The 27,911-nt window shown below is 44.7% G+C and overlaps 1 protein-coding gene across 5 annotated transcripts in view; it reads right to left on the minus strand.

The window, feature by feature from the left end:
- Positions 1-27,590, minus strand: part of LOC124123712 (diacylglycerol kinase delta-like) — a 195,698-nt gene extending 168,108 nt beyond the window's left edge. For 2 of the 5 annotated variants that reach the window (XM_046486883.2, XM_046486882.2), the window contains exons 1-2: positions 27,570-27,587; positions 10,729-10,912 (exon numbers count right to left, since the gene is read on the minus strand). In XM_046486883.2, coding sequence (XP_046342839.1) covers positions 10,729-10,875 — 147 coding nt within the window. In that variant the 5' untranslated portion in view covers positions 10,876-10,912; positions 27,570-27,587. Of the gene's footprint in view, positions 1-10,728; positions 10,913-27,569 lie in introns of all 5 variants that reach the window. The other 3 variants (XR_006859334.2, XM_046486880.2, XM_046486884.2) reach the window with 3 other exon arrangements.
- Between the last annotated feature and the right edge of the window lie 321 nt (positions 27,591-27,911).

A 27,911-nucleotide genomic window follows, 5' to 3' on the forward strand; every position in this document is an offset into this window, starting at 1 on the left:
ACAACACAACCACAGCCCACCTGCAGCCCAGCCACAACACAACCGCCGCCCACCTGCAGCCCAACCACAACACAACCGCCGCCCACCTGCAGCCCAACCACAACACAACCGCCGCCCACCTGCAGCCCAGCCACAACACAACCGCCGCCCACCTGCACCCCAGCCACAACCGCCGCCCACCTGCAGCCCAGCCACAACACAACCGCCGCCCACCTGCAGCCCAGCCACAACACAACCGCCGCCCACCTGCAGCCCAGCCACAACACAACCGCCGTCCACCTGCAGCCCAGCCACAACACAACCGCAGCCCAGCCACAACACAACCGCCGCCCACCTGCAGCCCAACCCCAACACAACCGCGGCCCACCTGCAGCCCAGCCACAACACAACCGCCGCCCACCTGCAGCCCAACCACAACACAACCACAGCCCACCTGCAGCCCAGCCACAACACAACCACAGCCCACCTGCAGCCCAGCCACAACACAACCGCCGCCCACCTGCAGCCCAGCCACAACACAACCACAGCCCACCTGCAGCCCAACCACAACACAACCGCCGCCCACCTGCAGCCCAGCCACAACACAACCGCCGCCCAGCCACAACACAACCACAGCCCAGCCACAACACAACCACAGCCCACCTGCAGCCCAGCCACAACACAACCGCCGCCCACCTGCAGCCCAGCCACAACACAACCGCCGCCCACCTGCACCCCAGCCACAACACAACCGCCGCCCACCTGCAGCCCAGCCACAACACAACCGCCGCCCACCTGCAGCCCAGCCACAACACAACCGCCGCCCACCTGCAGCCCAGCCACAACACAACCGCCGCCCACCTGCAGCCCAGCCACAACACAACCACAGCCCACCTGCAGCCCAACCACGACACAACCGCCGCCCAGCCACAACACAACCACAACACAACCGCCGCCCACCTGCAGCCCAACCACGACCCAACCACAGCCCAGCCACAACACAACCACAACACAACCGCCGCCCACCTGCAGTCCAACCACAGCCCAGCCACAGCCCAGCCACAACACAACCACGACACAACCACAGCCCAGCCACAACACAACCACAGCCCAGCCACAACACAACCGCCGCCCACCTGCAGCCCAACCACGACCCAACCACAGCCCAGCCACAACACAACCACAACACAACCGCCGCCAACCTGCAGCCCAACCACGACACAACCACAGCCCAGCCACAACACAACCACAACACAACCGCCGCCCACCTGCAGCCCAACCACGACACAACCACAGCCCAGCCACAACACAACCACGACACAACCACAGCCCAGCAACAACACAACCACAGCCAACCTGCAGCCCAACCACGACACCACCCCGTCCCAACCATGACACAACCATGACCCACCAACAGCCCAACCATGACACAACCACAGCCCACCCACAACACAACCATGACACAACCACAGCCTAACCATGACACAACCACAGCCCAACCACGCCACAACCAAAGCCCAGCCACAACACAACCACAGCCCACCCTCAGCCCACCCATAGATATAGAAACGTACCTGGGGTACATATCTCAAGAACCCATGCCGACAACGACCCTTCCAGCCTCAGTCCCTGAAAGATATTATTTTCCCTTCTGCCAAGCCATTACTCACTGTTGTGCCATATCCCTAAATAAAGTAAGTCTAGATTTTTCACAGGCTCAGTTCTGAATCCCCCATCTCACAGGGGCTTTCTTTTCAATTTAAACGGAGTTGTTTGTTTCTATCAAGATTATATATTTTCAGAGACTAAGTATCAGTCTACACCCCACCCCCACTGCATCTCACCCCCATCTGCATCCCCCACCCCCACCTTCACCTCACCCCAGTCTGCATCCCCCACCCCCACCTTCACCTCACCTCCATCTGCATCCGCCACCTTCACCTCACCCCCACCAACCCCTCACCCCCACCTTCACCTCCACCTTCACCTCACCCCAGTCTGCATCCCCCACCCCAACCTTCACCTCACCCCTACCAACCCCTCACCCCCACCTTCACCTCACCCCCACCAACCCCTCACCCCCACCTTCACCTCACCCCCACCAACCCCTCACCCCCACCTTCACCTCACCCCCACCAACCCCTCACCCCCACCTTCACCTCACCCCCACCAACCCCTCACCCCCACCTTCACCTCACCCCAGTCTGCATCCCGACCCCCACCTTCACCTCACCCCTACCAACCCCTCACCCCCACCTTCACCTCACCCCAGCCTGCATCCCGACCCCCACCTTCACCTCACCCCTACCAACCCCTCACCCCCACCTTCACCTCACCAACCCCTCACCCCCACCAACCCCTCACCCCACCTTCACCTCACCCCCACCAACCCCTCACCCCCACCTTCACCTCACCCCAGTCTGCATCCCGACCCCCACCTTCACCTCACCCCCACCTTCACCTCACCCCAGTCTGCATCCCGACCCCCACCTTCACCTCACCCCTACCAACCCCTCACCCCCACCTTCACCTCACCAACCCCTCACCCCCACCAACCCCTCACCCCCACCTTCACCTCACCCCCACCAACCCCTCACCCCCACCCCCACCTTCACCTCACCCCAGTCTGCATCCCGACCCCCACCTTCACCTCACCCCTACCAACCCCTCACCTCCACCTTCACCTCACCCCAGTCTGCATCCCGACCCCCACCTTCACCTCACCCCTACCAACCCCTCACCCCCAACTTCACCTCACCCCAGTCTGCATCCCGACCCCCACCTTCACCTCACCCCTACCAACCCCTCACCCCCACCTTCACCTCACCAACCCCTCACCCCCACCAACCCCTCACCCCACCTTCACCTCACCCCCACCAACCCCTCACCCCCACCTTCACCTCACCCCAGTCTGCATCCCGAACCCCACCTTCACCTCACCCCCACCAACCCCTCACCCCCACCTTCACCTCACCCCCACCAACCCCTCACCCCCACCTTCACCTCACCCCCACCTTCACCTCACCCCCACCTTCACCTCACCCCCACCAACCCCTCACCCCCACCTTCACCTCACCCCAGTCTGCATCCCGACCCCCACCTTCACCTCACCCCCACCAACCCCTCACCCCCACCTTCACCTCACCCCCATCTGCATCCCTCACCCCCATCTGCATCCCCACCCCAACTCCAATGCAACACCTAATGAGGACAAGTTGCATCACCTCTAGACTGACGTTTCGTCCCAGAAATAAAGTTATCTTAGGCTAAAAAAGATAAAAGTCTTGGTTCTCAGGCACCACCCGCATCATCATAAAGTCTGCTACAGGTTTTGTTTTTATTTCCATGAGTGAGGTCACGTCAGGCTGGCCGCTGGGTCAGGCCGCTGGGTCAGGCCGGTAATGGCCGTCTTCCTGTGGCCTGCCATCAGTCAGCGGGTACTTAGTGCAGCAGCCCCAGTGTTGACCACTGACCATCGGCTGCAGCTAGAATTAACTTGCAGCTAATAAGCTTAATGTGGCAACAGCCATGACAACCACAACAACATAAACCTCAATGTCAGAGGGATACCTCAGTGCTGGCAGGAAACTGTCATTGTCACTGTTAAAATAACTCCTTGCCATGGTGAAAGTCTGTCTGTGTTAGGGCAACTTTACTGTCAGTGTAGACCTTGCCGTGGTGAAAGTCTGTCCGTGTTAGGGCAACTTTACTGTCAGTGTAGACCTTGCTGTGGAGAAAGTCTGTCCGTGTTAAGGCAACTTTACTGTCAGTGTTGACCTCGCTGTGGAGAAAGTCTGTCCGTGTTAGGGCAACTTAACTGTCAGTGTAGACCTTGCTGTGGTGAAAGTCTGTCCGTGTTAGGGCAACTTTACTGTCAGTGTAGACCTTGCCGTGGCGAAAGTCTGTCCGTGTTAGGGCAAATTAACTGTCAGTGTAGACCTTGCCGTGGTGAAAGTCTGTCCATGTTAGGGCAACTTTACTGTCAGTGTAGAGATTGCCGTGGAGAAAGTCTGTCCATGTTAGGGCAAGTTTACTGTAAGTGTAGACTTTGCTGTGGAGAAAGTCTGTCAGTGTTAGGGCAACTTTACTGTCAGTGTAGACCATGCTGTGGAGAAAGTCTGTCAGTGTTAGGGCTACCTTATTGCCAGTGCAGACCTTGCTGTGGAGAAAGTCTGTCTGTGTTAGGGCAACTTTACTGTCAGTGTAGACCTAGCTGTGGAGAAAGTGTCTGTGTTAGGGCAACTTTACTGTCAGTGTAGACCTTGCCGTGGTGAAAGTCTGTCTGTGTTAGGGCAACTTTACTGTCAGTGTAGACCTTGGTGTGGTGAAAGTCTGTCCATGTTAGGGCAACTTTACTGTCAGTGTAGACCTTGCTGTGGAGAAAGTCTGTCAGTGTTAGGGCTACCTTATTGCCAGTGCAGACCTTGCTGTAGAGAAAGTCTGTCTGTGTTAGGGCAACTTTACTGTCAGTGTAGACCTAGCTGTGGAGAAAGGCTGTCAGTGTTAGGGCAACTTTACTGTCAGTGTAGACCTTGCTGTGGAGAAAGTCTGTCAGTGTTAGGGCAACTTTACTGTCAGTGTAGACCTAGCTGTGGAGAAAGTCTGTCTGTGTTAGGGCAACTTTACCGTCTGTGTTAGGGCAACTTTACTGTCAGTGTAGACCTAGCTGTGGAGAAAGTCTGTCCGTGTTAGCAGGTTAGGGCTACCTTATTGCCAGGATAATTCTTGTGTATCATGACTAAAAACAGATCACAATTAGGCCTGAATTTTTTATAAGAAACAGAATATTTTATTGGACAACTCTTATTTTAGTCTTGTCCTCACCATGTTTGTCGAACAAATTATGTTGATCAAAAAGGCTGCAGGCTCCCCAAGGACCTAATGTGGCTGGCCTCAAGGATCTGGACGTACAATTCGATATCCCTAAATATTGTCATACCAATACTGCAAGGGGGGATATAGCAATATAAACCAGCTTAAGCCTCAGGACAATTAAAAGCAAGTTCTTGTGGCTTATTGACAGTCCTGGATGTCATCATTCTCATTGTCAATATTCATATCGATGGGCTCCACGATCGATAATGATAATTTCTATTCTTCATAAAAAATAATTCAGTTAGATAAGCAACCGATGTGCGGTAGCATGACTGGCAGATTGTGGGGTAGAATTACCTGACCTGGGAGATTGTGGGGTAGAATTACCTAGCCTGAGAGATTGTGGGGTAGAATTACCTGACCTGGGAGATTGTGGGGTAAAATTACCTGGCCTGGGAGATTGTGGGGTAGAATTACCTGACCTGAGAGATTGTGGGGTAGAATTACCTGGCCTGGGAGATTGTGGGGTAGAATTACCTGATCTGGAAGATTGTGGGGTAGAATTACCTGGCCTGGCAGGTTCTGGGCTAGAATAACCTGGCCTGAGAGATTGTGGGGTAGAATTATGACCTGGGAGTTCCTGGGGTAGAATTACCTGGCCTGGGAGATTCTGGGGTAGAATTACCTGATCTGGAGGTTCCGGGAGTAGAATTACCTGATCTGGGAGATTCTGGGGTAGAATTACCTGATCTGGGAGATTCTTGGGTAGAATTACCTGATCTGGGAGATTCTGGGGTAGAATTACCTCATCTGGAAATTCCTGGGGTAGAATTACCTGATCTAGGAGATTATGGCGTAGAATTACCTGATCTGGCAGATTCTGGGGTAGAATTACCTGATCTGGGAGATTCTGGGGTAGAATTACCTGATCTGGGAGTTCCTGGGGTAGAATTACCTGATCTGGGAGATTCTGGGGTAGAATTACCTGATCTGGAAATTCCTGGAGTAGAATTACCTGATCTGGGAGATTATGGCGTAGAATTACCTGATCTGGCAGATTCTGGGGTAGAATTACCTGATCTGGGAGATTCTGGGGTAGAATTACCTGATCTGGGAGTTCCTGGGGTAGAATTACCTGATCTGGGAGATTCTTGGTTAGAATTACCTGATCTGGGAGATTCTTGGGTAGAATTACCTCATCTGGAAATTCCTGGGGTAGAATTACCTGATCTGGGCGATTCTGGGGTAGAATTACCTGATCTTGAAATTCCTGGGGTAGAATTACCTGATCTGGCAGATTCTTGGGTAGAATTACCTCATCTGGAAATTACTGGGGTAAAATTTCCTGATTTGGGAGATTCTGGGGTAGAATTACCTGATCCGGGAGATTCTTGGGTAGAATTACCTGATCTGGGAGTTCCTGGGGTAGAATTACATCTGAGAGATTCTGGGGTAGAATTACCTCATCTGGGAGTTCTCGGGGTAGAATTACCTGATCTGGGAGTTCCTAGGGTAGAATTACCTGATCTGGGAGTTCCCGGGGTAGAATTACCTGATCAGGGAGATTCTGGGGTAGATATACATCTGGGAGATTCTGGGGTAGAATTACCTGATCTGGGAGATTCTGGGGTAGAAATACCTGATCTGGGAGATTCTGGGGTAGAGATACCTGATCTGGGAGATTCTTGGGTAGAATTACCTGATCGGGGAGTTCCCGGGGTAGAATTACCTGATCAGGGAGATTCTGGGGTATATATACCTCATCTGGGAGATTCTGGGGTAGAATTACCTGATCTGGGAGATTCTGGGGTAGAATTACCTGATCTGGGAGATTGTGGGGTAGAATTACCTGGCCTGACAGATTGTGGGGTAGAATTATGACCTGGGAGTTCCTGGGGTAGAATTACCTGGCCTGGGAGATTCTGGAGTAGAATTACCTGATCTGGGAGATTCTGGGGTAGAATTACCTGATCTGGGAGATTCTTGGGTAGAATTACCTGATCTGGGAGATTCTGGGGTAGAATTACCTGATCTGGAAATTCCTGAGGTAGAATTACCTGATCTAGGAGATTATGGCGTAGAATTACCTGATCTGGCAGATTCTGGGGTAGAATTACCTGATCTGGGAGATTCTGGGGTAGAATTACCTGATCTGGGAGTTCCTGGGGTAGAATTACCTGATCTGGGAGATTGTGGGGTAGAATTACCGGATCTGGAAATTCCTGGGGTAGAATTACCTGATCTGGGAGATTATGGCGTAGAATTACCTGATCTGGCAGATTCTGGGGTAGAATTACCTGATCTGGGAGATTCTGGGGTAGAATTACCTGATCTGGGAGTTCCTGGGGTAGAATTACCTGATCTGGGAGATTCTTGGTTAGAATTACCTGATCTGGGAGATTCTGGGGTAGAATTACCTCATCTGGAAATTCCTGGGGTAGAATTACCTGATCTGGGCGATTCTGGGGTAGAATTACCTGATCTTGAAATTCCTGGGGTAGAATTACCTGATCTGGCAGATTCTTGGGTAGAATTACCTCATCTGGAAATTACTGGGGTAAAATTTCCTGATTTAGGAGATTCTGGGGTAGAATTACCTGATCCGGGAGATTCTTGGGTAGAATAACCTCATCTGGGAGTTCTCGGGGTAGAATTACCTGATCTGGGAGTTCCTAGGGTAGAATTACCTGATCTGGGAGTTCCCGGGGTAGAATTACCTGATCTGGGAGATTCTGGGGTAGATATACCTCATCTGGGAGATTCTGGGGTAGAATTACCTCATCTGGGAGATTCTGGGGTAGAAATACCTGATCTGGGAGATTCTGGGGTAGAGATACCTGATCTGGGAGATTCTTGGGTAGAGTTACCTGATCTTGGAGATTCTGGGGTAGAATTACCTGATCTGGGAGATTCTTGGGTAGAATTACCTGATCTGGGAGATTCTGGGGTATAATAACCTGACCTGGCAGATTTTGGGGTGGAATCACCTGACCTGGGAGAGGCTACTATTTTGAGAAGTCACTTTTATCCCTCCGTTGTCTTTCAATCTTCCACTGGGTTATTCCCATGTTAACTTATGTATTAACCTTTTAATCTTGTTAATAAGGCCATTATGTTAAAAAGAAGCCATATCCTTTTCCTCATAAGTAGCTTTTCATATCTTATTGCTCAAAATATACTTTCTAATGCGTGGTGCTATCGTTGTATGTTCATTCATGTCTTGTTACATTTCATATCACCCTGAATTTGTGTCTGTATTTATGCCACATGTATTTACAACCTTTTCTTAAACATAAACCAAATTCCCCAATCAGGTAAAATAGTATTATGTAATGTTATGTTATATATATCAGAAATACTGTCAAAAGTAGTGTAAAGTGGCTTGTTCAAAACACTGGTGGGAATGAAAGATATACAGGACCTTTTTGTTTTGAATTTTGGTCCCCAGAATCAGCGACCATAAGGGAGAAGTAGTGGTTCCGATCATGTGTGGAATCCTAGCATGTCAGATTTATGTGGGAGGCAAGTCCACAGTGAGGCCGGCTCCAGATGTTTGCCAGTTTGGAAAAAATCCATAAGTATGGTGCCGACTAGACTGAGGTTGAGTCCCAGAAATAAAGGGATCTTTTTAAAAAATATATATCTACAAAATAAAAAAAATATCCTAATGGAGCCCAATCCATAATTTCAGAGAGGCATTCTAGACTTGCCAAAGCATTCTACACTTGAGAGGGACCCTTTTTTTCAATTTTTTGTCTCTCTTTGGTCTGGGAGACAGATGAGTTGCTGACAAACCAAGGGAGGGAGTGAGTGAGTATGGTTTTACGCCGCTGTTAGCAATATTCCAGCAATATCACGTCAGGGGACACCAGAAATGGGCTTCACACATTGTACCCATGTCGGGAATCGAACCCGGGGCTTTGGCGTGACGAGTGCACGCTTACCGACTTGTCTACCCGACCGCCCCTGACAAACCAAGGATCATAATGAGGGAAATCGGAGATTTGAACACATTATCAAAGCATCTGTTAAACTGTGTACTGTGGTTGGGGGTTGGCTGCTCAACGGTTATAACCAATCCCCCCAGGCCTCTCACTGGAGGAAGTCAATAATGTGCCCTTCTTCCAAAGAATACAGTTCATATTTATTTATTTAAAAATATAATTGAGCATCTGTTTATGTTGTAAAAAACATTCAACTCCTACACATTTAAAAAGAAAATTCTAATCCAATATTGAGATGTGTTTGTGTGGATTGTTTCCAACACGTATTTGGTAGACAGGCTGGAAACCCATGATAGCATATCATTTTACTGTGTCTAAAACTGAGTGTTCTCTTATTCATTTCTATCAGCATCATATTGACTTATTAATGAGGTTTTACACAACGATGGTAATTTTAGAATTATTGATAAAGTTAATACATTTAACTGTGCATAACGCGATATAAAAAATACATAATAGAAATTGGCTCACGCCAGTGTAGTTAACATATTTCTAACCTGACATAATGAAATGTATATTCATTTTCCAGCATGCCTGAATATTCGTGCCAATTCTTTTAAATTTTGGTACGATAAAAAAAGCCATGAAGTTGAATGTGCTGGAATTAAAACAACACAGAAGTAATGGAGATGCATGGCTAGCTGAGGGACCTTAGAGGTGAGAGTATATCAATCAAATATTACTTATTTTACATCTAATGATTGATAAGCATGTGCAGAGTTTAACATATTTAAACCTATAGTGAGGGACTGATCATTTATTAAAAGTGGGGGGGGCATAACAACATGACAGTTCTATTTTTTCAAATAAAACAAATAAATTTTATTGTATTGAGGGCGAGGGGTATCATGAAAAAATGTCACATACAATGGTGGGTGAGTAAAATATGATGCAGTACTAAGACTACCCGACCCCTTTATAATGAATAAGCTTGTACATACGATGTATATTAAGTATTAATTTTTCGGGGAGATTAAAAAAACTCCACCAGTTTATCTTTTCGTATAAAAGGGAGGTAAATTTACAAGTAGTTAATCTGTTGTTTCCTCAAGTCTTTTTAAATATTTAACATAAAACAATCTGTCTCATTACTCGTCTATTTTGTAACTAAGACTTCAAGACAAGTGGTTGTTGTTAGCAGTTATCAACATAATCTGTTGAGAATATCAATAATTAATTAAAAAACACAGATGGAGATGATTGATTTCTTCCATCTTCTCGCTTTACCTAATATTTGTCACAGATCACAAGGAAATAGACAAAAAAATCGTAGTATATATATCTTACAATATATTTTATAACTATATATTTGGTTCGATTTATAAACAAAATAGGGTTTCCATTTTTCCCTTTGTGTTTCAAATGCAATTCATGTGTGTTAAATACACAGGGGGCGATATCAGAATAAATACTGGTATTGGCCAAGTTAATAGTTAACAAGTTTCAATAATACATTTAAACTGTGGTTCAAGCATTTTATATGGGCTGAGAAATTTCGGAGCAGAGATAAAGCTATGAGAACTGATCAAACGTCTTGAACAACGAGATGTCTTTAGCAGAAATCACATGACCCACATTCGCTAACATGCACGTGACTGCACTGCACTGCACATGCATTCCGAGATTCTCGTGCAATCTCCTTCGTCTCGTCAAACTGACATGTGCAACGAGGCATGAATGGCACGTGCGTCGCTTAAAACAGAAAGGGTGAATGTAGCTTTAAAAAAGAAACAACACCCGTTTTGTCCATTCAAAGTATTGATGCAAAAAACATATAACCTTTTACCACAAACCACAACAGGTGCCCGTTTAATAAAGGATCGTCCGGTGCGTGTGTTCTCATAGTAAACAGACGCCCGACGCGGAGCACACATAATCGACTCGATTCCGCTATTTCTTGTCACCATAAAATGGAAGTATATATACTTACAGACGATTTTATAGCTCGGTTAGTTGATATGCGTCTGTGGAAAACTTTAGCTGGTTCAGTTTCGGCATCACTGTCCGACGAATCGTCCTGTACGGTAATTTCTGCCACTTTCACTGATGGATATCCGTGCTTTCTGGGGGCGGCCATTTTGCCTCGAACGTTAAGTCGGGCGAACTCTTCAGTGCTGAGGTTTAAAAAGTTCAAAGGTTAAATGCTCGGGTCTCATAAAACAATCGTATTTTCAAAATGTGATGTAGAAATCCTATCACATGTGTCACCCATCATCAATTAAATATAAATTTATCATGAATAACTCAAAATTACATCCTACTGGGTAACACATAATACATTTAACAACAGAAATTAAATTCTCTGGTGTGTATTAAGTAAAATTAAGGTCTGGATATACATGAATATCTATATAAAATGACAAGTAATTGTCACACTTTTTATGCTTTGAGAGATAAAAATGGCTGAAACATCCCGAAACCATGGGAACCAGTTTATGCAAACAGCTTGTATTAACTTGTGATTATTTTTCTAAATCCCCGTTAATGATGAAAAAACCTAAACGTATGAAATCAATAGTTTCTTTGACCACCAAGGGTTTATTTTCTTTGCCCAGGTACCGTAAATTGTACTGAATCTCGCACTAGTTATTTCGACGAACGCCACGCGCGAGATAAAACAATCGATACCGCCGGCCAATCAGGTTAAAATGACTCGCAGTCGAATATACGTGTGAACAATTGTCTGCAAATCTGCAAACAAAACATATTAACAAGAAATCATAAACATAAACAGGGGCTTTTGTGTGTTTGTCGATAAAATCGGGTGCTTGGTTAGGATATAAACGGCTTCGGCGTCGAATAGCTTACGGTGCAGATGAGTCCGAGAATCAATGAAGCTTACTCACTCTTATTACCATCGCTTTGTGTGGTGTCTATTTGTTGTTACCTTCTTAGCTAAATCACTGATTAAAAAAGGCGACTAGTTTATCTTTCGAGAGGTTGGTGAGGTGAAAAAGAGAATCATATGTTCCGAAAGACGATGACCAAAAGCGTCATTTTACTCATTAAGTATTGTCAGAAAGAAAAAGAAAATCGTCGAATAGTCTGTTTTTCCCCTATTCAAAGTTTATATCTCGCCATCACTACATCGCCAGCATAGGTATTAAAACCTTCCTACAAAGAATCTTTCTGAAAGAATAATTCATAGCGTTCATTCCATTGTGCGATTGTCAGAGAAAACAACGTATTGTCATGATTGCCCGGACGTCAGAGAAAACAACTTATCATCCTGATTGCACGGACGTCAGAGAAAACAACTTATCATCCTGATTGCACGGACGTCAGAGAAAACAACATGTTATGGCGACAAATCACAAGAATGGCCATTCGTCACCACTCGCCTCTTTACGTAACCTTCAAGTAAATTAACAAGAAGGTTTAGTTCCATAACAAACGCCACAGTTGTGACGGCATCATGTTCTACAATGATGAAAGCGGATTAATGAGGCAACGATAGAAGCTTAGATTGTATCTCCAAGGACTTGCACCAAGTGGACAATCTGAGAGAATAAGTCCCCAGCGACCTTAATAGGTCGGGGCCCGGTTGCACAATGCGATCTCAGCGCTACGACTGTCGTGAGTGAGTGAGTTGGGTTTAACGCCGCTTTTAACAGTATTACAGTTATATCACGGCGTGTCAGCTTAATGTGGGAAGAAAGCCCGAAGTGATGCAAGTCTCAGACGTGAGCACGGGTATGGTGCTGACAAACCTAGAAACATAATCGGGGCGAACCGGGATTCGAACCCACAATCATAGTTTTCTGGCGTGACCAAGGGACGCGACTCTGCACAGCGAATCGCGGCGCCTTAGACCACTGGGCCACCCGTGCCCCGACTGTCGTGAGCCTATGTTAAAGTATGGGATTTACGATCATCTTAGCGCTAAGATAGCTTTGCCAAGGTGATCAACTTCAGTGTATTGAATGATTATTATGCTGTATCGTAAACAGACGGCGTGGGGTGTTACTCATAATAGCAATCACTGGTTTGTCTGATCCAGATTACTTACAGGCCGCCTCCATATAGCTTTATTCTTGTCGAGTGCGGCGTAAAACAAAAAACAAACAAACAAACAAACAAACAGAGATTTTGCTAGTAGCGATGTAAAGTCAAACCCGTCAAAGCACTCCTCAATGTTTTAATCTAAATATTGAGGGTTGTTGCTGGCCGCGGGTGGAAGAATTTGAAAAGATGTATTTGAAATAAATTCTTCCGCGGTGGTACAGCCGTCAAACAAATTAGTGTCAAACGAGGATTCGATAATGATGAGAATGAGATTGCAGGAATCTACAACGTCATAGCAAAATCATATAAAATACATAGAAACGTAATCTGTGTCTTAGTGAAATAAAACCATTGGCTTCATTGCTCGGGGTTGAAGTTACAAAAATACAGACAGTGTTGCAAGATGGAACAGACTTCAATATATAAATATAAAGCGACAAAAAAAACTTTCCATAACCACAAGAAATAATTGTACGATTCCGACTATATATTAACCTGTGTTTCACTATCAAATAGTGATGATTCCAGCTGTTAGCGAAAAGGTGAGCGTATACTGCCCTACCGGTGACACCCATCACAAACACATGCATGTGCAAGTCAAATGTTCGACTAAAAAAATACGGGAACACATGGTACAAGTCAAAAATAGGGAATTTTGATCTTCCTTTGCAACAGTCAGCTGGGTAATATTTAACATTACGTGGGTTTGGAATCTTGAAGTGTATTCTGGGAGTCTAATGATGCTATTATTCGAATTTCGAGAACTGGACCATGTAGATATTGACTTGGCACGCTGATTTAGACACAGCGAGTGCGTCCTTCACATATCATATCCATGTGGGAGTCGAACCTATGTCTTAAAGGTCATTTTGAAAACTATAGGCTGTCCGTCCGACCTACTTCATTTTCTGCCTAGAAAAAGAATAAGGTTCATTCAACGATATTCGTGTTCTGGTATGAGTGAATCAAGTTGTTAACAAGGCAAGCATATAGAAAAACACGATTTTAAGAAATGACAAAAAGTTCTAGACCGGACTGAAGCCGATTTATAGTGCTAGCACACTGACATACCATGCCGCAGTTTAACATGAATACCCCACTCAGACACATTATACTGACTCCGAGCCGACCAGTCCTTATTTTAGCCCCTTAATGCCGATCGCCAGACAGGGTAACAACAAGTACCATCTTTTAACGTCTTTTGGTATGACGCGGTCGGGGATCTCCGGGCGGACGCTCTACCACTAGACCACGGAGGCGGTCAGATATCTAAGAAAATATTAAGAAATGATAGTACTGTATGATAGTTCTGGAAGCGTAAATTATGTCTCATCTGTTAAGAAAACAATGTGAACTTGGTTTTGGCTACATATGGCAAAGACAGAAGGTGAAATACCCTGAACCTTTTATTAACATTGTCTCTCCAAGACAAACGGATGTAAATATATAGAAATTTAACTCGCATTATTATCACTAAAATGTAAAAAATATGTAATGTTTAAAACTCAATTTAATACTGAAAAATATTTTTTGAAACATCTTTTGCAAAAAGTAAGAATATCTTTTTCTCGAATAAGATGTTCATGGCATACCCTTACCACTGAAAAGTGAAGATGCGCATAACAGTAAAAGAACATTGAGTTTGTATATTGAGCAATAAGCAGGAAACAGAAGATGAGTACCACCCTTTCTTTGTGTGTCCAGCACATGAGCATTAGCGCATTGAATATTTATCACCATATATGTACCAGCCACCAAACATGTTAAAGTTTATAGTGCTAATGTCTTTCGAAATATCAGTGTGTCAAAGCGTGTAAGATCATATATATTTAATGCAATGCATTATAGAAAATGTATGTTAAAGGATTAATTAGTACGAAAACAGCGTTTTCACTACCCCACGCCATGGCGCACACTAGAAATGTGTTTGTAGTGAATTTAAAATATAGAAAAGAGTCCTTTAAAGCTTTAAGAAGAGAAAGGCACCAGGGTCGCTTTTTATGTCATCAGAAAATGGATTAAGTGTGAAATTTAATGCACACAAAAGGCCCCTTCTCTGGAGAAAAAAGTTATTCATAAAATGTATTGCACCAATTCTCGAACTCAGTCTTGATAAGTATCTCTAAGATAAGCTAAAGTCAGTAGTTTCTGAGAAAGGTTGTTCCCATTGCAGACACTTTGTGAAAATAACATGGATGAAGCGCAGTAACTGTGTATGCTCAAAATCTTAAAACATGTAACAAGGGAGTAACTTTGGAAATAAGTAATTTACGGCACCGACTTGTATCTCAGAGATAAACATGCAAAGTTTCATTCAAGTAACGTCAGTAGTTTCTGCGAAAACTTGTCCCCATTGCAGACACCATGCAATAAGTTGAAAAGCATGGAGCAAGGGGCATAACTCTGTAAACAAAATCATTTGTGGCACCAATTTTCGAACTGTCTTGACAAGTATCACTTAGATAAACATGTAAACTGTCGTTCACGTAACTTCAGTGGTTTCTGGGAAAATTGCACTATGCTCAATTAAGATCATGACCAGTAATATCAGTGTGTAAAATTTCACTTCTCTAACTTAAATACTTAATGAGAAAATGTGTCCTCTTTGAGAAGTGGACGGACGGACGGAATCCGTTCCTATATCCCCTGCCCCACTTATCGTAAGAGGCGACATGATGTCACTCACTTGATTGTCTGGTCCAGACTCGATTATTTACAGACCGCCGTCATATAGCTGGAATATTGATGAGTGCGGCGTTAAACAATACATGAACAAACAAAACTTGGTGGCGATGGATATGATAGAATATATGGAATACATGGAATACACTGTATGTTGTGGGGAATACACCGTGTGAGGAATACACTGTGTGAGCAATACATTGTGTGGTGTGAGGAATACACTGTATGGTGTGAGGAATACACTGTTTAAGAAATACGCTGTGTGGTGTGAGGAATGCACTGTATGGTGTGAGGAATGCACTGTGTGCTGTGAGGAATGCACTGTGTGCTGTGAGGAATGCACTGTGTGGTGTGAGGAATGCACTGTGTGAGGAATACACTGTATGGTGTGAGGAATGCACTGTGTGAGGAATACACTGTATGGTATGATGAATACACTGTATGAGGAACACACTGTATGGTGTGAGGAACACACTGTATGGTGTGAGGAATGCACTGTGTGAGGAATACACTGTATCGTGTCAGGAATGCACTGTGTGGTGTGAGGAATGCACTGTGTGAGGAATACACTGTATGGTGTGAGGAATACACTGTATGGTGTGAGGAATGCACTGTGTGGTGTGAGGAACACACTGTGTGGTGTGAGGAATGCACTGTGTGTGGAATACACTGTATGGTGTGAGAAATGCACTGTGTGAGGAATACACTGTATGGTGTGAGAAATGCACTGTGTGTGGAATACACTGTATGGTGTGAGGAATACACTGTATGGTGTGAGGAATGCACTGAGTGAGGAATACACTGTGTGAGGAATACACTGTATGGTGTGAGGAATGCACTGTATGGTGTGAGGAATACACTGTATGGTGTGAGGAATACACTGTGTGGTGTGAGGAATGCACTGTGTGAGGAATACACTGTATGGTATGATGAATACACTGTATGAGGAATGCACTGTATGGTGTGAGGAATATACTGTAATGTGTGAGGAATACACTGTGTGGTGTGAGGAATACACTGTATGGTGTGAGGAATACACTGTATGGTGTGAGGAATACACTGTATGGTGTGAGGAATACACTGTGTGGTGTGAGGAATGCACTGTGTGAGGAATACACTGTATGGTATGATGAATACACTGTATGAGGAATGCACTGTATGGTGTGAGGAATATACTGTAATGTGTGAGGAATACACTGTGTGGTGTGAGGAATATACTGTATGGTGTAAGGAATACACTGTATGGTGTGAGGAATACACTGTGTGGTGTGAGGAATGCACTGTGTGAGGAATACACTGTATGGTATGATGAATACACTGTATGAGGAATGCACTGTATGGTGTGAGGAATATACTGTAATGTGTGAGGAATACACTGTGTGGTGTGAGGAATACACTGTATGGTGTGAGGAATACACTGTATGGTGTGAGGAATACACTGTATGGTGTGAGGAATACACTGTATGGTGTGAGGAATGCACTGTGTTGTGTGAGGAATGCACTGTATGGTGTGAGGAATGCACTGTGTGAGGAATACACTGTATGGTGTGAGGAATACACTGTGTGGTGTGAGGAATGCACTGTGTGAGGAATACACTGTATGGTGTGAGGAATACACTGTGTGGTGTGAGGAATGCACTGTGTGAGGAATACACTGTATGGTGTGAGGAATACACTGTGTGGTGTGAGGAATGCACTGTGTGAGGAATACACTGTATGGTATGATGAATACACTGTATGAGGAATGCACTGTATGGTGTGAGGAATATACTGTAATGTGTGAGGAATACACTGTGTGGTGTGAGGAATACACTGTATGGTGTGAGGAATACACTGTATGGTGTGAGGAATACACTGTATGGTGTGAGGAATACACTGTATGGTGTGAGGAATGCACTGTGTTGTGTGAGGAATGCACTGTATGGTGTGAGGAATGCACTGTGTGAGGAATACACTGTATGGTGTGAGGAATGCACTGTGTGTGGAATACACTGTATGGTATGATGAATACACTGTATGAGGAACACACTGTATGGTGTGAGGAATACACTGTATGGTGTGAGGAATACACTGTGTGAGGAAAACACTGTATGGTATGATGAATACACTGTATGAGGAATGCACTATATGGTGTGAGGAATACACTGTAATGTGTGAGGAATACACTGTGTGGTGTGAGGAATGCACTGTGTGAGGAATACACTGTATGGTGTGAGGAATGCACTGTGTGAGGAATACACTGTGTGAGGAATACACTGTGTGGTGTGAGGAACACACTGTATGGTGTGAGGAACACATTGTATGGTGTGAGGAATACACTGTGAGGAATATACTGTATGGTGTGAGGAATACACTGTGTGAGGAATACACTGTGTGGTGTGAGGAATACACTGTATGGTGTGAGGAACACATTGTATGGTGTGAGGAACACACTGTGTGAGGAATACACTGTGTGGTGTGAGGAATACACTGTATGGTGTGAGGAACACATTGTATGGTGTGAGGAATACACTGTGTGGTGTGAGGAACACACTGTATGGTGTGAGGAACACATTGTATGGTGTGAGGAATACACTGTGTGAGGAATACACTGTATGGTGTGAGGAATACACTGTGTGGTGTGAGGAACACACTGTGTGAGGAATACACTGTGTGGTGTGAGGAATACACTGTATGGTGTGAGGAATGCACTGTGTGCTGTGAGGAATGCACTGTGTGAGGAATACACTGTGTGGTGTGAGGAATACACTGTATGGTGTGAGGAATACACTGTATGGTGTGAGGAATACACTGTATGGTGTGAGGAATACACTGTATTGTGTGAGGAATACACTGTGTGAGGAATACACTGTATTGTGTGAGGAATACACTGTGTGAGGAATACACTGTGTGGTGTGAGGAACACACTGTATGGTGTGAGGAATACACTGTATTGTGTGAGGAATACACTGTGTGAGGAATACACTGTATTGTGTGAGGAATACACTGTGTGAGGAATACACTGTGTGGTGTGAGGAACACACTGTATGGTGTGAGGAATACACTGTGTGGTGTGAGGAATACACTGTATGGTGTGAGGAACACACTGTATGATGTGAGGAACACACTGTATAGTGTGAGGAATGCACTGGGTGGTGTGAGGAACACACTGTATGGTGTGAGGAACACACTGTATAGTGTGAGGAATGCACTGGGTGGTGTGAGGAACACACTGTATGGTGTGAGGAACACACTGTGTGGTGTGACGTTCTCTCTGCATGGGTTCATGATTGAACGAACAAGTTCTTGCGCGCTGACATGATAAATTATAGCGTGTAGTTCTGTCTCTACTGGGAATTGTCTTCAATTAGTCTCAGTGAAACATTGCAAAACTATCACAGTTGTGAATTGACGTCTCAGCATGTGACTTTTCATTAAAGGAGGTCGAACGACTTTGTGAAATTCGTTAGTTAATTTGAAAACGACATTTCGAGGCAATTTCAAGAAATCGTAGACAAAATTACTTCACATCAAGTTTGATGATCATTGTCAATGAACATTTTTACACGAAATCATATTAGTTCGGAAAGTAAAAATTGCGCGTGAAGAACGTAACAGACTTGGAATGTCTTGAAGTAGAGAGCGGAAGCTTGGCCGGCCTTGATCCGAAAACAGTCATATCAGAATACAATCACGACTATCTATCTCCATCGCGAGATGAAACAAGTGAAATACAAAAAATGGGATTGACTTGAGAATTGCGTTTCTTTTTTCTCTGTCATTATATAAACATTAAATCAAATCGGTGCCCGTTTCTCGCGAATTTCCGTCCAATCACTTCACTCAATGCAACCACAGCTACGACCATTTGGACGACGACTATGTGCAGTCAGTTTTGAGTCTTCAGTCCACGGGCGCTACACGTGTCGACTGAGGGCACATTATCGAATAATTTCTTTCTCCCTGGAACTAATGCAATCAAATGACGCTAGTGGAGTGTACGCATTCCCGAAGGGAGAATGGTAGCGAGCATTGCATTTCATTTGGCGTTAATCATCTGTCGGTTTTCATATATTCGTTCATAAACAGAGGCTATTGCACCGTTCCGTAACTTCGTTTCGTTGGTAATGTGTTTATGTCGGTAAATGAATAAGATTGCCTGAATCCTTTCAAACGCTTTTATTTCACAATGTGCGGCTCGTACGGCTGATATGATTGTTAATGAAACGTGGGGGTCACTTATTTCTCTATCGGTCTTTTTAACAAAATATTGTGGCGTACATTACTGTTGCCGTCCGTCGATGATTTGGTAGTCTGGGGTTCTGATTGTTTCGGCTGAGGTTGGATGAAGAGCTGTGATGAGTGAATGCTGAGGTTGAGTTAATACTGAGGTTTAATGAATGCTGAGGTTGAGGGAATGCTGAAGTTGAGTGAATGCTGAGGTTGGATGAATGTCGGTGTTGAATGAAAGGAGGTGTTGGTTGAATGCTGAAGTTGAGTGAATGCCGAGGTCGAATGGATGCTAAGGTTGAGTTAATGCTGAAGTTGAGTGAATGCTGAAGTTGAGTGAATGCTGAAGTTGAGTGAATGCTGGGGTTGTGTGAATACTGAAGTTGAGTGAATGCTGTGGTTGAGTGAATGTTGAGTGAATGCTGAGGTTGAGTGAATGCTGAAGTTGAGTGAACGTTGAGTGAATGCTGTGGTTGAGTGAGTGGTGTGGTTGGGTGAATGGTAAAGTTGAGTGAATGCTGAGGTTGAGTGAATGCTGAAGTTGAGTGAAAGATGAAGTTGAGTGAATGCTGAGGTTGAGTGAATGCTGGGGTTGAGTGAATGCTGGGGTTGAGTGCACGTTGAGTGAATGCTGAGGTTGAGTGAATGCTGAGTTTGAGTGAATGCTGGGGTTGAGTGCACGTTGAGTGAATGCTGAGGTTGAGTGAATGCTGAGTTTGTGTGAATGCTGAAGTTGAGTGCACGTTGAGTGAATGCTGAAGTTGAGTGAACGTTGAGTGAATGCTGTGGTTGAGTGAGTGGTGTGGTTGGGTGAATGCTGAAGTTGAGTGAATGCTGAAGTTGAGTGAATGCTGAGTGAATGCTGAGGTTGAGTGAATGCTGAAGTTGATTTAAAGCTGTGGTTGAGTTAATGCTGAATGTGAGTGAATGCTGAGGTTGAATGAATGCTGCAGTTGCGGGAATGCTGAGGTTGAGTGAATGCTGAGGTTGAGTGAATGTTGAGTTAATGCTGAGGTTGAGTGAATGATGAGTGAATGCTGAGGTTGAGTGAATGCTGAAGTTGAGTGAACGATGAAGTTGAGTGAATGCTGAGTTTGAGTGAATGCTGGGGTTAAGTGCACGTTGAGTGAATGCTGTGGTTGAGTGAATGTTGAGTGAATGCTGAGGTTGAGTGAATGCTGAAGTTGAGTGAACGTTGAGTGAATGCTGTGGTTGAGTGAGTGGTGTGGTTGGGTGAATGGTAAAGTTGAGTGAATGCTGAGGTTGAGTGAATGCTGAAGTTGAGTGAAAGATGAAGTTGAGTGAATGCTGAGGTTGAGTGAATGCTGGGGTTGAGTGAATGCTGGGGTTGAGTGCACGTTGAGTGAATGCTGAGGTTGAGTGAATGCTGAGTTTGAGTGAATGCTGGGGTTGAGTGCACGTTGAGTGAATGCTGAGGTTGAGTGAATGCTGAGTTTGTGTGAATGCTGAAGTTGAGTGCACGTTGAGTGAATGCTGAAGTTGAGTGAACGTTGAGTGAATGCTGTGGTTGAGTGAGTGGTGTGGTTGGGTGAATGCTGAAGTTGAGTGAATGCTGAAGTTGAGTGAATGCTGAGTGAATGCTGAGGTTGAGTGAATGCTGAAGTTGATTTAAAGCTGTGGTTGAGTTAATGCTGAATGTGAGTGAATGCTGAGGTTGAATGAATGCTGCAGTTGCGGGAATGCTGAGGTTGAGTGAATGCTGAGGTTGAGTGAATGTTGAGTTAATGCTGAGGTTGAGTGAATGATGAGTGAATGCTGAGGTTGAGTGAATGCTGAAGTTGAGTGAACGATGAAGTTGAGTGAATGCTGAGTTTGAGTGAATGCTGGGGTTAAGTGCACGTTGAGTGAATGCTGAGGTTGAGTGAATGCTGAAGTTGGGTGAATGCCGAGGTTGACTGAATGCTGGGGTTGAGTGAATGATGAGTGAATGCTGAGGTTGAGTGAATGCTGAAGTTGAGTGAACGATGAAGTTGAGTGAATGCTGAGTTTGAGTGAATGCTGGGGTTAAGTGCACGTTGAGTGAATGCTGAGGTTGAGTGAATGCTGAAGTTGGGTGAATGCCGAGGTTGACTGAATGCTGGGGTTGAGTGAATGCTGAGTCAATGCTGAGGTTGAATGAATGCTGCAGTTGCGGGAATGCTGAGGTTGAGTGAATGTTGAGTGAATGCCGAGGTTGAGTGAATGCTGAGGTTGAGTGAATGCTGAAGTTGAGTGAACGATGAAGTTGAGTGAATGCTGGGGTTGAGTGAACGTTGAGTGAATGCTGAGGTTGAATGAATGCTGAGGTTGGGTGATTGCTGAGGTTTGGTGATTTCTTATGGATTGTGAATGCTGAGGTTGAGTGAATGCTGTGGTTGAGTGAATGCTGTGGTTGAGTGAATGCTGTGTTTGAGTGAATGCTGGCATAGGGTGAATGCTGAAGTTGAGTGAATGCTGTGGTTGAGTGAATGCTGAAGTTGAATGAATGCTTAGGTTGAGTGAATGCTTAGGTTGAGTGAATGTTGAGTGAATGCTGAGGTTGAATGAATGCTGAGGTTGAGTGAATGCTTAGGTTGAGTGAATGTTGAGTGAATGCTGAGGTTGAGTGAATGTTGAGTGAATGCTGTGGTTTAGTGAGTGCTGAGGTTGAGTGAATGCTGTGGTTGAGTGAATCCTGAGGTTGAGTGAATGTTGAGTGAATGCTGTGGTTGAATGAATGTTGAGTGAATGCTGAGGTTGAATGAATGCTGAGGTTGGGTGATTGCTGAGGTTTGGTGATTTCTTATGGATTGTGAATGCTGAGGTTGAGTGAATGCTGTGGTTGAGTGAATGCTGTGGTTGAGTGAATGCTGTGTTTGAGTGAATGCTGGCATAGGGTGAATGCTGAAGTTGAGTGAATGCTGTGGTTGAGTGAATGCTGAAGTTGAATGAATGCTTAGGTTGAGTGAATGCTTAGGTTGAGTGAATGTTGAGTGAATGCTGAGGTTGAATGAATGCTGAGGTTGAGTGAATGCTTAGGTTGAGTGAATGTTGAGTGAATGCTGAGGTTGAGTGAATGTTGAGTGAATGCTGTGGTTTAGTGAGTGCTGAGGTTGAGTGAATGCTGTGGTTGAGTGAATCCTGAGGTTGAGTGAATGTTGAGTGAATGCTGTGGTTGAATGAATGTTAAGCGAATGCTTAGGTTGAGTGAATGTTAAGTGAATGCTGAGGTTGAGGGAATGTTGAGTGAATGCTGAAGTTGAGTGAATGCTGTGGTTGAGTAAATGCTGAGTTTGAGTGAATGCTGGGGTTGGGTGATTTCTTATGGATTGTGAAAGCTGAGTTTGAGTGAATGCTGTGGTTGAGTGAATGCTGAGTTTGAGTGAATGCTGTGGTTGAGTGAATGCTGAGGTTGAGTGAATGTTAAGCGAATGCTTAGGTTGGGTGAATGTTAAGTGAATGCTGAGGTTGAGGGAATGTTGAGTGAATGCTGAAGTTGAGTGAATGCTGAGGTTTGGTGATTTCTTATGTATTGTGAAAGCTGAGTTTGAGTGAATGCTGTGGTTGAGTGAGTGGTGTGGTTGAGTGAATGCTGTGGTTGAATGAATGTTAAGCGAATGCTGAGGTTGAGTGAATGTTGAGTGAATGCTGTGGTTGAATGAATGTTAAGCGAATGCTGAGGTTGAGTGAATGTTGAGTGAATGCTGAGGTTGAGTGAATGTTGAGTGAATGCTGTGGTTGAATGAATGTTGAGCGAATGCTGAGGTTGAGTGAATGCTGAGTGAATACTGAGGTTGAGTGAATGCTGAAGTTGAGTTAAAACTGTGGTTGAATGAATGCTGCAGTTGCGGGAATGCTGAGGTTGAGTGAATGTTGAGTGAATGCCGAGGTTGAGTGAATGCTGAGGTTGAGTGAATGCTGAAGTTGAGTGAACGATGAAGTTGAGTGAATGCTGGGGTTGAGTGAACGTTGAGTGAATGCTGAGGTTGAATGAATGCTGAGGTTGGGTGATTGCTGAGGTTTGGTGATTTCTTATGGATTGTGAATGCTGAGGTTGAGTGAATGCTGTGGTTGAGTGAATGCTGTGGTTGAGTGAATGCTGTGTTTGAGTGAATGCTGGCATAGGGTGAATGCTGAAGTTGAGTGAATGCTGTGGTTGAGTGAATGCTGAAGTTGAATGAATGCTTAGGTTGAGTGAATGCTTAGGTTGAGTGAATGTTGAGTGAATGCTGAGGTTGAATGAATGCTGAGGTTGAGTGAATGCTTAGGTTGAGTGAATGTTGAGTGAATGCTGAGGTTGAATGAATGCTGAGGTTGAGTGAATGCTTAGGTTGAGTGAATGTTGAGTGAATGCTGAGGTTGAGTGAATGCTGTGGTTTAGTGAGTGCTGAGGTTGAGTGAATGCTGTGGTTGAGTGAATCCTGAGGTTGAGTGAATGTTGAGTGAATGCTGTGGTTGAATGAATGTTAAGCGAATGCTTAGGTTGAGTGAATGTTAAGTGAATGCTGAGGTTGAGGGAATGTTGAGTGAATGCTGAAGTTGAGTGAATGCTGTGGTTGAGTAAATGCTGAGTTTGAGTGAATGCTGGGGTTGGGTGATTTCTTATGGTTTGTGAAAGCTGAGTTTGAGTGATTGCTGTGGTTGAGTGAATGCTGAGTTTGTGTGAATGCTGTGGTTGAGTGAATGCTGAGGTTGAGTGAATGTTAAGCGAATGCTTAGGTTGGGTGAATGTTAAGTGAATGCTGAGGTTGAGGGAATGTTGAGTGAATGCTGAAGTTGAGTGAATGCTGAGGTTTGGTGATTTCTTATGTATTGTGAAAGCTGAGTTTGAGTGAATGCTGTGGTTGAGTGAGTGGTGTGGTTGAGTGAATGCTGTGGTTGAATGAATGTTAAGCGAATGCTGAGGTTGAGTGAATGTTGAGTGAATGCTGTGGTTGAATGAATGTTAAGCGAATGCTGAGGTTGAGTGAATGTTGAGTGAATGCTGAGGTTGAGTGAATGTTGAGTGAATGCTGTGGTTGAATGAATGTTGAGCGAATGCTGAGGTTGAGTGAATGTTAAGTGAATGCTGAGGTTGAGTGAATGTTGAGTGAATGCTGAAGTTGAGTGAATGCTGAGGTAGGGTGAATGCTAAAGTTGACTGAATGCCGAAGTTGAGTGAATGCTGTGATTGAGTAAATGCTGAGTTTGAGTGAATGCTGGGGTTGGATGATTTCTGATGGATTGTGAAAGCTGAGTTTGAGTGAATGCTGTGGTTGAGTGAATGCTGAGTTTGAGTGAATGCTGTGGTTGAGTGAATGCTGTGGTTGAGTGAAAGCCGGCAATCAACCAAGTCACCGAGCCTGGTACATCGGTCCATTTACAAGCAGAGGTTTCTGGGGTCCAATTCAAACCCGAAATCCCCAAGGATCAGCAGAATATGACGACACGAATGAACATGAGTGAACAGCCATATTTAGATATTGTGCCAAAGATTAACTACCATGTTTGTTCACATATTGTTTGTTTGTTTGTTGTTTAACGCCGCACTTAGCAATAATTCAGATATATGACCGCGGTTTGTAAATAATCGAGTCTGGAGAATCCAGTGATTGACACCATGAGCATCGATCTACGCATTTGGGATACGATGACATGCATCAACCAAGTCAGCGAGCCTGACCACCCGATTCGCCTTTTACGGCGAGCATGGGTAGCTATTCTATCCCGGATCTTCACGGATCAATTAGGACAGTGAATAACACGACGACAGCGCGACTATCACAGTCCTTAAAATATTCCATATTTTGAAATTTGAAAAGACTTCGTCATGCAGAATGAAAGTAGAGTTCATTGTGCAGTTTTGCACTCATTTATTTCTCTGGAGATCCTCTTGTGAAGCATGTCAAAGACTCATGATGAAAAGAAGACATTCCGCAGTTTTCTTAAACGAGCCAAGGGTATTGGATATATTCTCAATTTCAATGTTGAATGGTTCTGTTCTGCTGGGCGGTACAGAAATTAGTGTCAACCAAGCGAAGTGCCATGTCAAATCAGCCCAGACTCAGTTTTTTCAAATGAGAGGCTTATCTGGGAGACCACTGCATCGAGTTTATGTGCAGTATGTTGAGAAGGCCAGCAACCCGGCAGAGTCAATTGGATTAAGACGGATGGCCTGAAAAGTGAAACAGCAGGCTTTCTGTTTGCTGCTCAGGACCAGCCACTTCCCACCTGAAGCCGTCAAAGTGGGATTTTGCATCAAATGATGAAACGTAGATTATGCAATGAGACGGTCCAACACATTGTGAGTGGATTCCCAGAATTTGCATAAACACAGATAAATACAACATTCTTTGGAATAGGCCCGTATACAGCCTCAGACCTATCCAGGCCAACAAACCTGATCTTGTTTTTTGGGATAAATCCAATGAAATCATTTATATCATTGAATTTTCTGTCCCTTTTGACACTATTGTGATTGACAAGATTCAGGAAAAACATGGCAAATATGCGGACCTCGCTTTCGAATTGTCACGCTTGCATCCCAAGTACCAAGTTGTCCGACTCCCCATTGTTCTCGATGCCTTAGGTTTGGTACCTCCCAATCTGTTGCCTGACATTGGGAGAGTACCCGGGGATGCTGCTAGGAATACAACCCTTCTGACAATCTAGGTAACGCAGAAGGCTGCAGTGTTGGGGAGTCTTCACATTCTCCGAAAAGTTCTGGGTGGGTTTGACTAGGCAGCGCTTCCTGGGAGAAGTCCGATTCGGTGTCTGGGCTGCGTGTAGAGTGGGCAAGGGCCCTGAGCTGATGATGAACCTAACCATCCTGACTGTATCAGGATCACCCAAACCCTCTTTGGTGCATTTTCTAATTTAATCTGTATATAATAACAACATCATCAACAACAACAACAATAATCATCCGTTTCTGATGCCTTACATTGTTATTTGGATCAGTGTGCATTCAAATGTCATTATCAGCCTCCTGGGGAGTATATAAATGCGGTATGTTACAACCGTGTACTAAATTCACTGCTGGATGAACCGAGTCCTATTTCCAACAAAATCTTTTTCGTAAGAAGACACCACAAGTAGCCTGGTGGGGGCATCAGTGTGGGGGCAGGATCGATGCCCGAACACGGTCACCCATCCACCTACTCTCCGCGACGAACGTTGCTCACTTCGCTTGATTCGTGGCTCATGTGCAGTACACAAGAGCCCAACCAGTGGACTTCTCTATTTTGTGTCCTCACAATTTAAAGTGCACCCCGCAATGCCACACAGCAAAACAGTAACCTGATCTATACGCACTATACAATGCCACTTACATAGGGTACGATGGAATGCGTATGTGATACTGTGAAATCACATACTGTGATACGAGATATCCATCAAATGAGTTGACGGACGAAAATAACATCAGGTATGATGAAATTAGCACCAGACAGTGTAAAATAATCGGGAAGTACAATGACATGTACACCAGACTGAGTGAAATACACAAGTGATATAATGAAATATACACCAGACGGAATACAATTTTCAACGAAACAGCCATCGGCCATAATGCAACTGACACCACACACAATACCTATTTACTATTACAATCTATTCTTAGCTCGTGCTCTGCACGGGATCCAAACGAGATGGAAAGCAACTTAAAGAGATACGGCCAATTTTGAAACTGAGGTTTCAAAACTATTTTAGGTTTACTTTATTCGAACGTTAGATGAACACGAATCGGATACAAGTACCGAACCAAACTTCGACTGTACGAATAAAGTAATGCTTGCGCAAAGCCAGTTACATAAAGGAAATTGAAAGGGATAAACACCCGTTCAGAGACCGCATGTGGAATATGAGAAACCGTTATTCAATGTTGCAATAGAAGTATGTATATAAGAATCCTCCTACCTTCCAGGTTCGTCAGGGACAGTAGGAAGAACTATATGTTATCCGTCATCCCCTGTCTGCGATTATAACACGAGAAATATAGATCCATGCTTCACCGTGGACCAGCCCACAATGCTGCCTCGATTCAAACAGTCCATGTTGACGCTCTAAACATAACCCTTATCTAAACAGCGAGCAGCGGGAGCGATGAACGAGATTAACAGTAAGTCGTTTATGACGGCGGGACACAAGTAAAACCAGTGACCACGGGTCACCAGTTAGTCGTGTGTGATCAAATCTGAGACGGCGGGTGACCAGTAAGATGTGTGTGATCAAACCTGTGACGGCGGGTGACCAGTAAGA

Source organism: Haliotis rufescens, unplaced genomic scaffold (assembly GCF_023055435.1).
Source record: "Haliotis rufescens isolate VD_foot unplaced genomic scaffold, xgHalRufe1.0.p SCAF_25, whole genome shotgun sequence".
Lineage (NCBI taxonomy): Eukaryota > Metazoa > Mollusca > Gastropoda > Lepetellida > Haliotidae > Haliotis > Haliotis rufescens.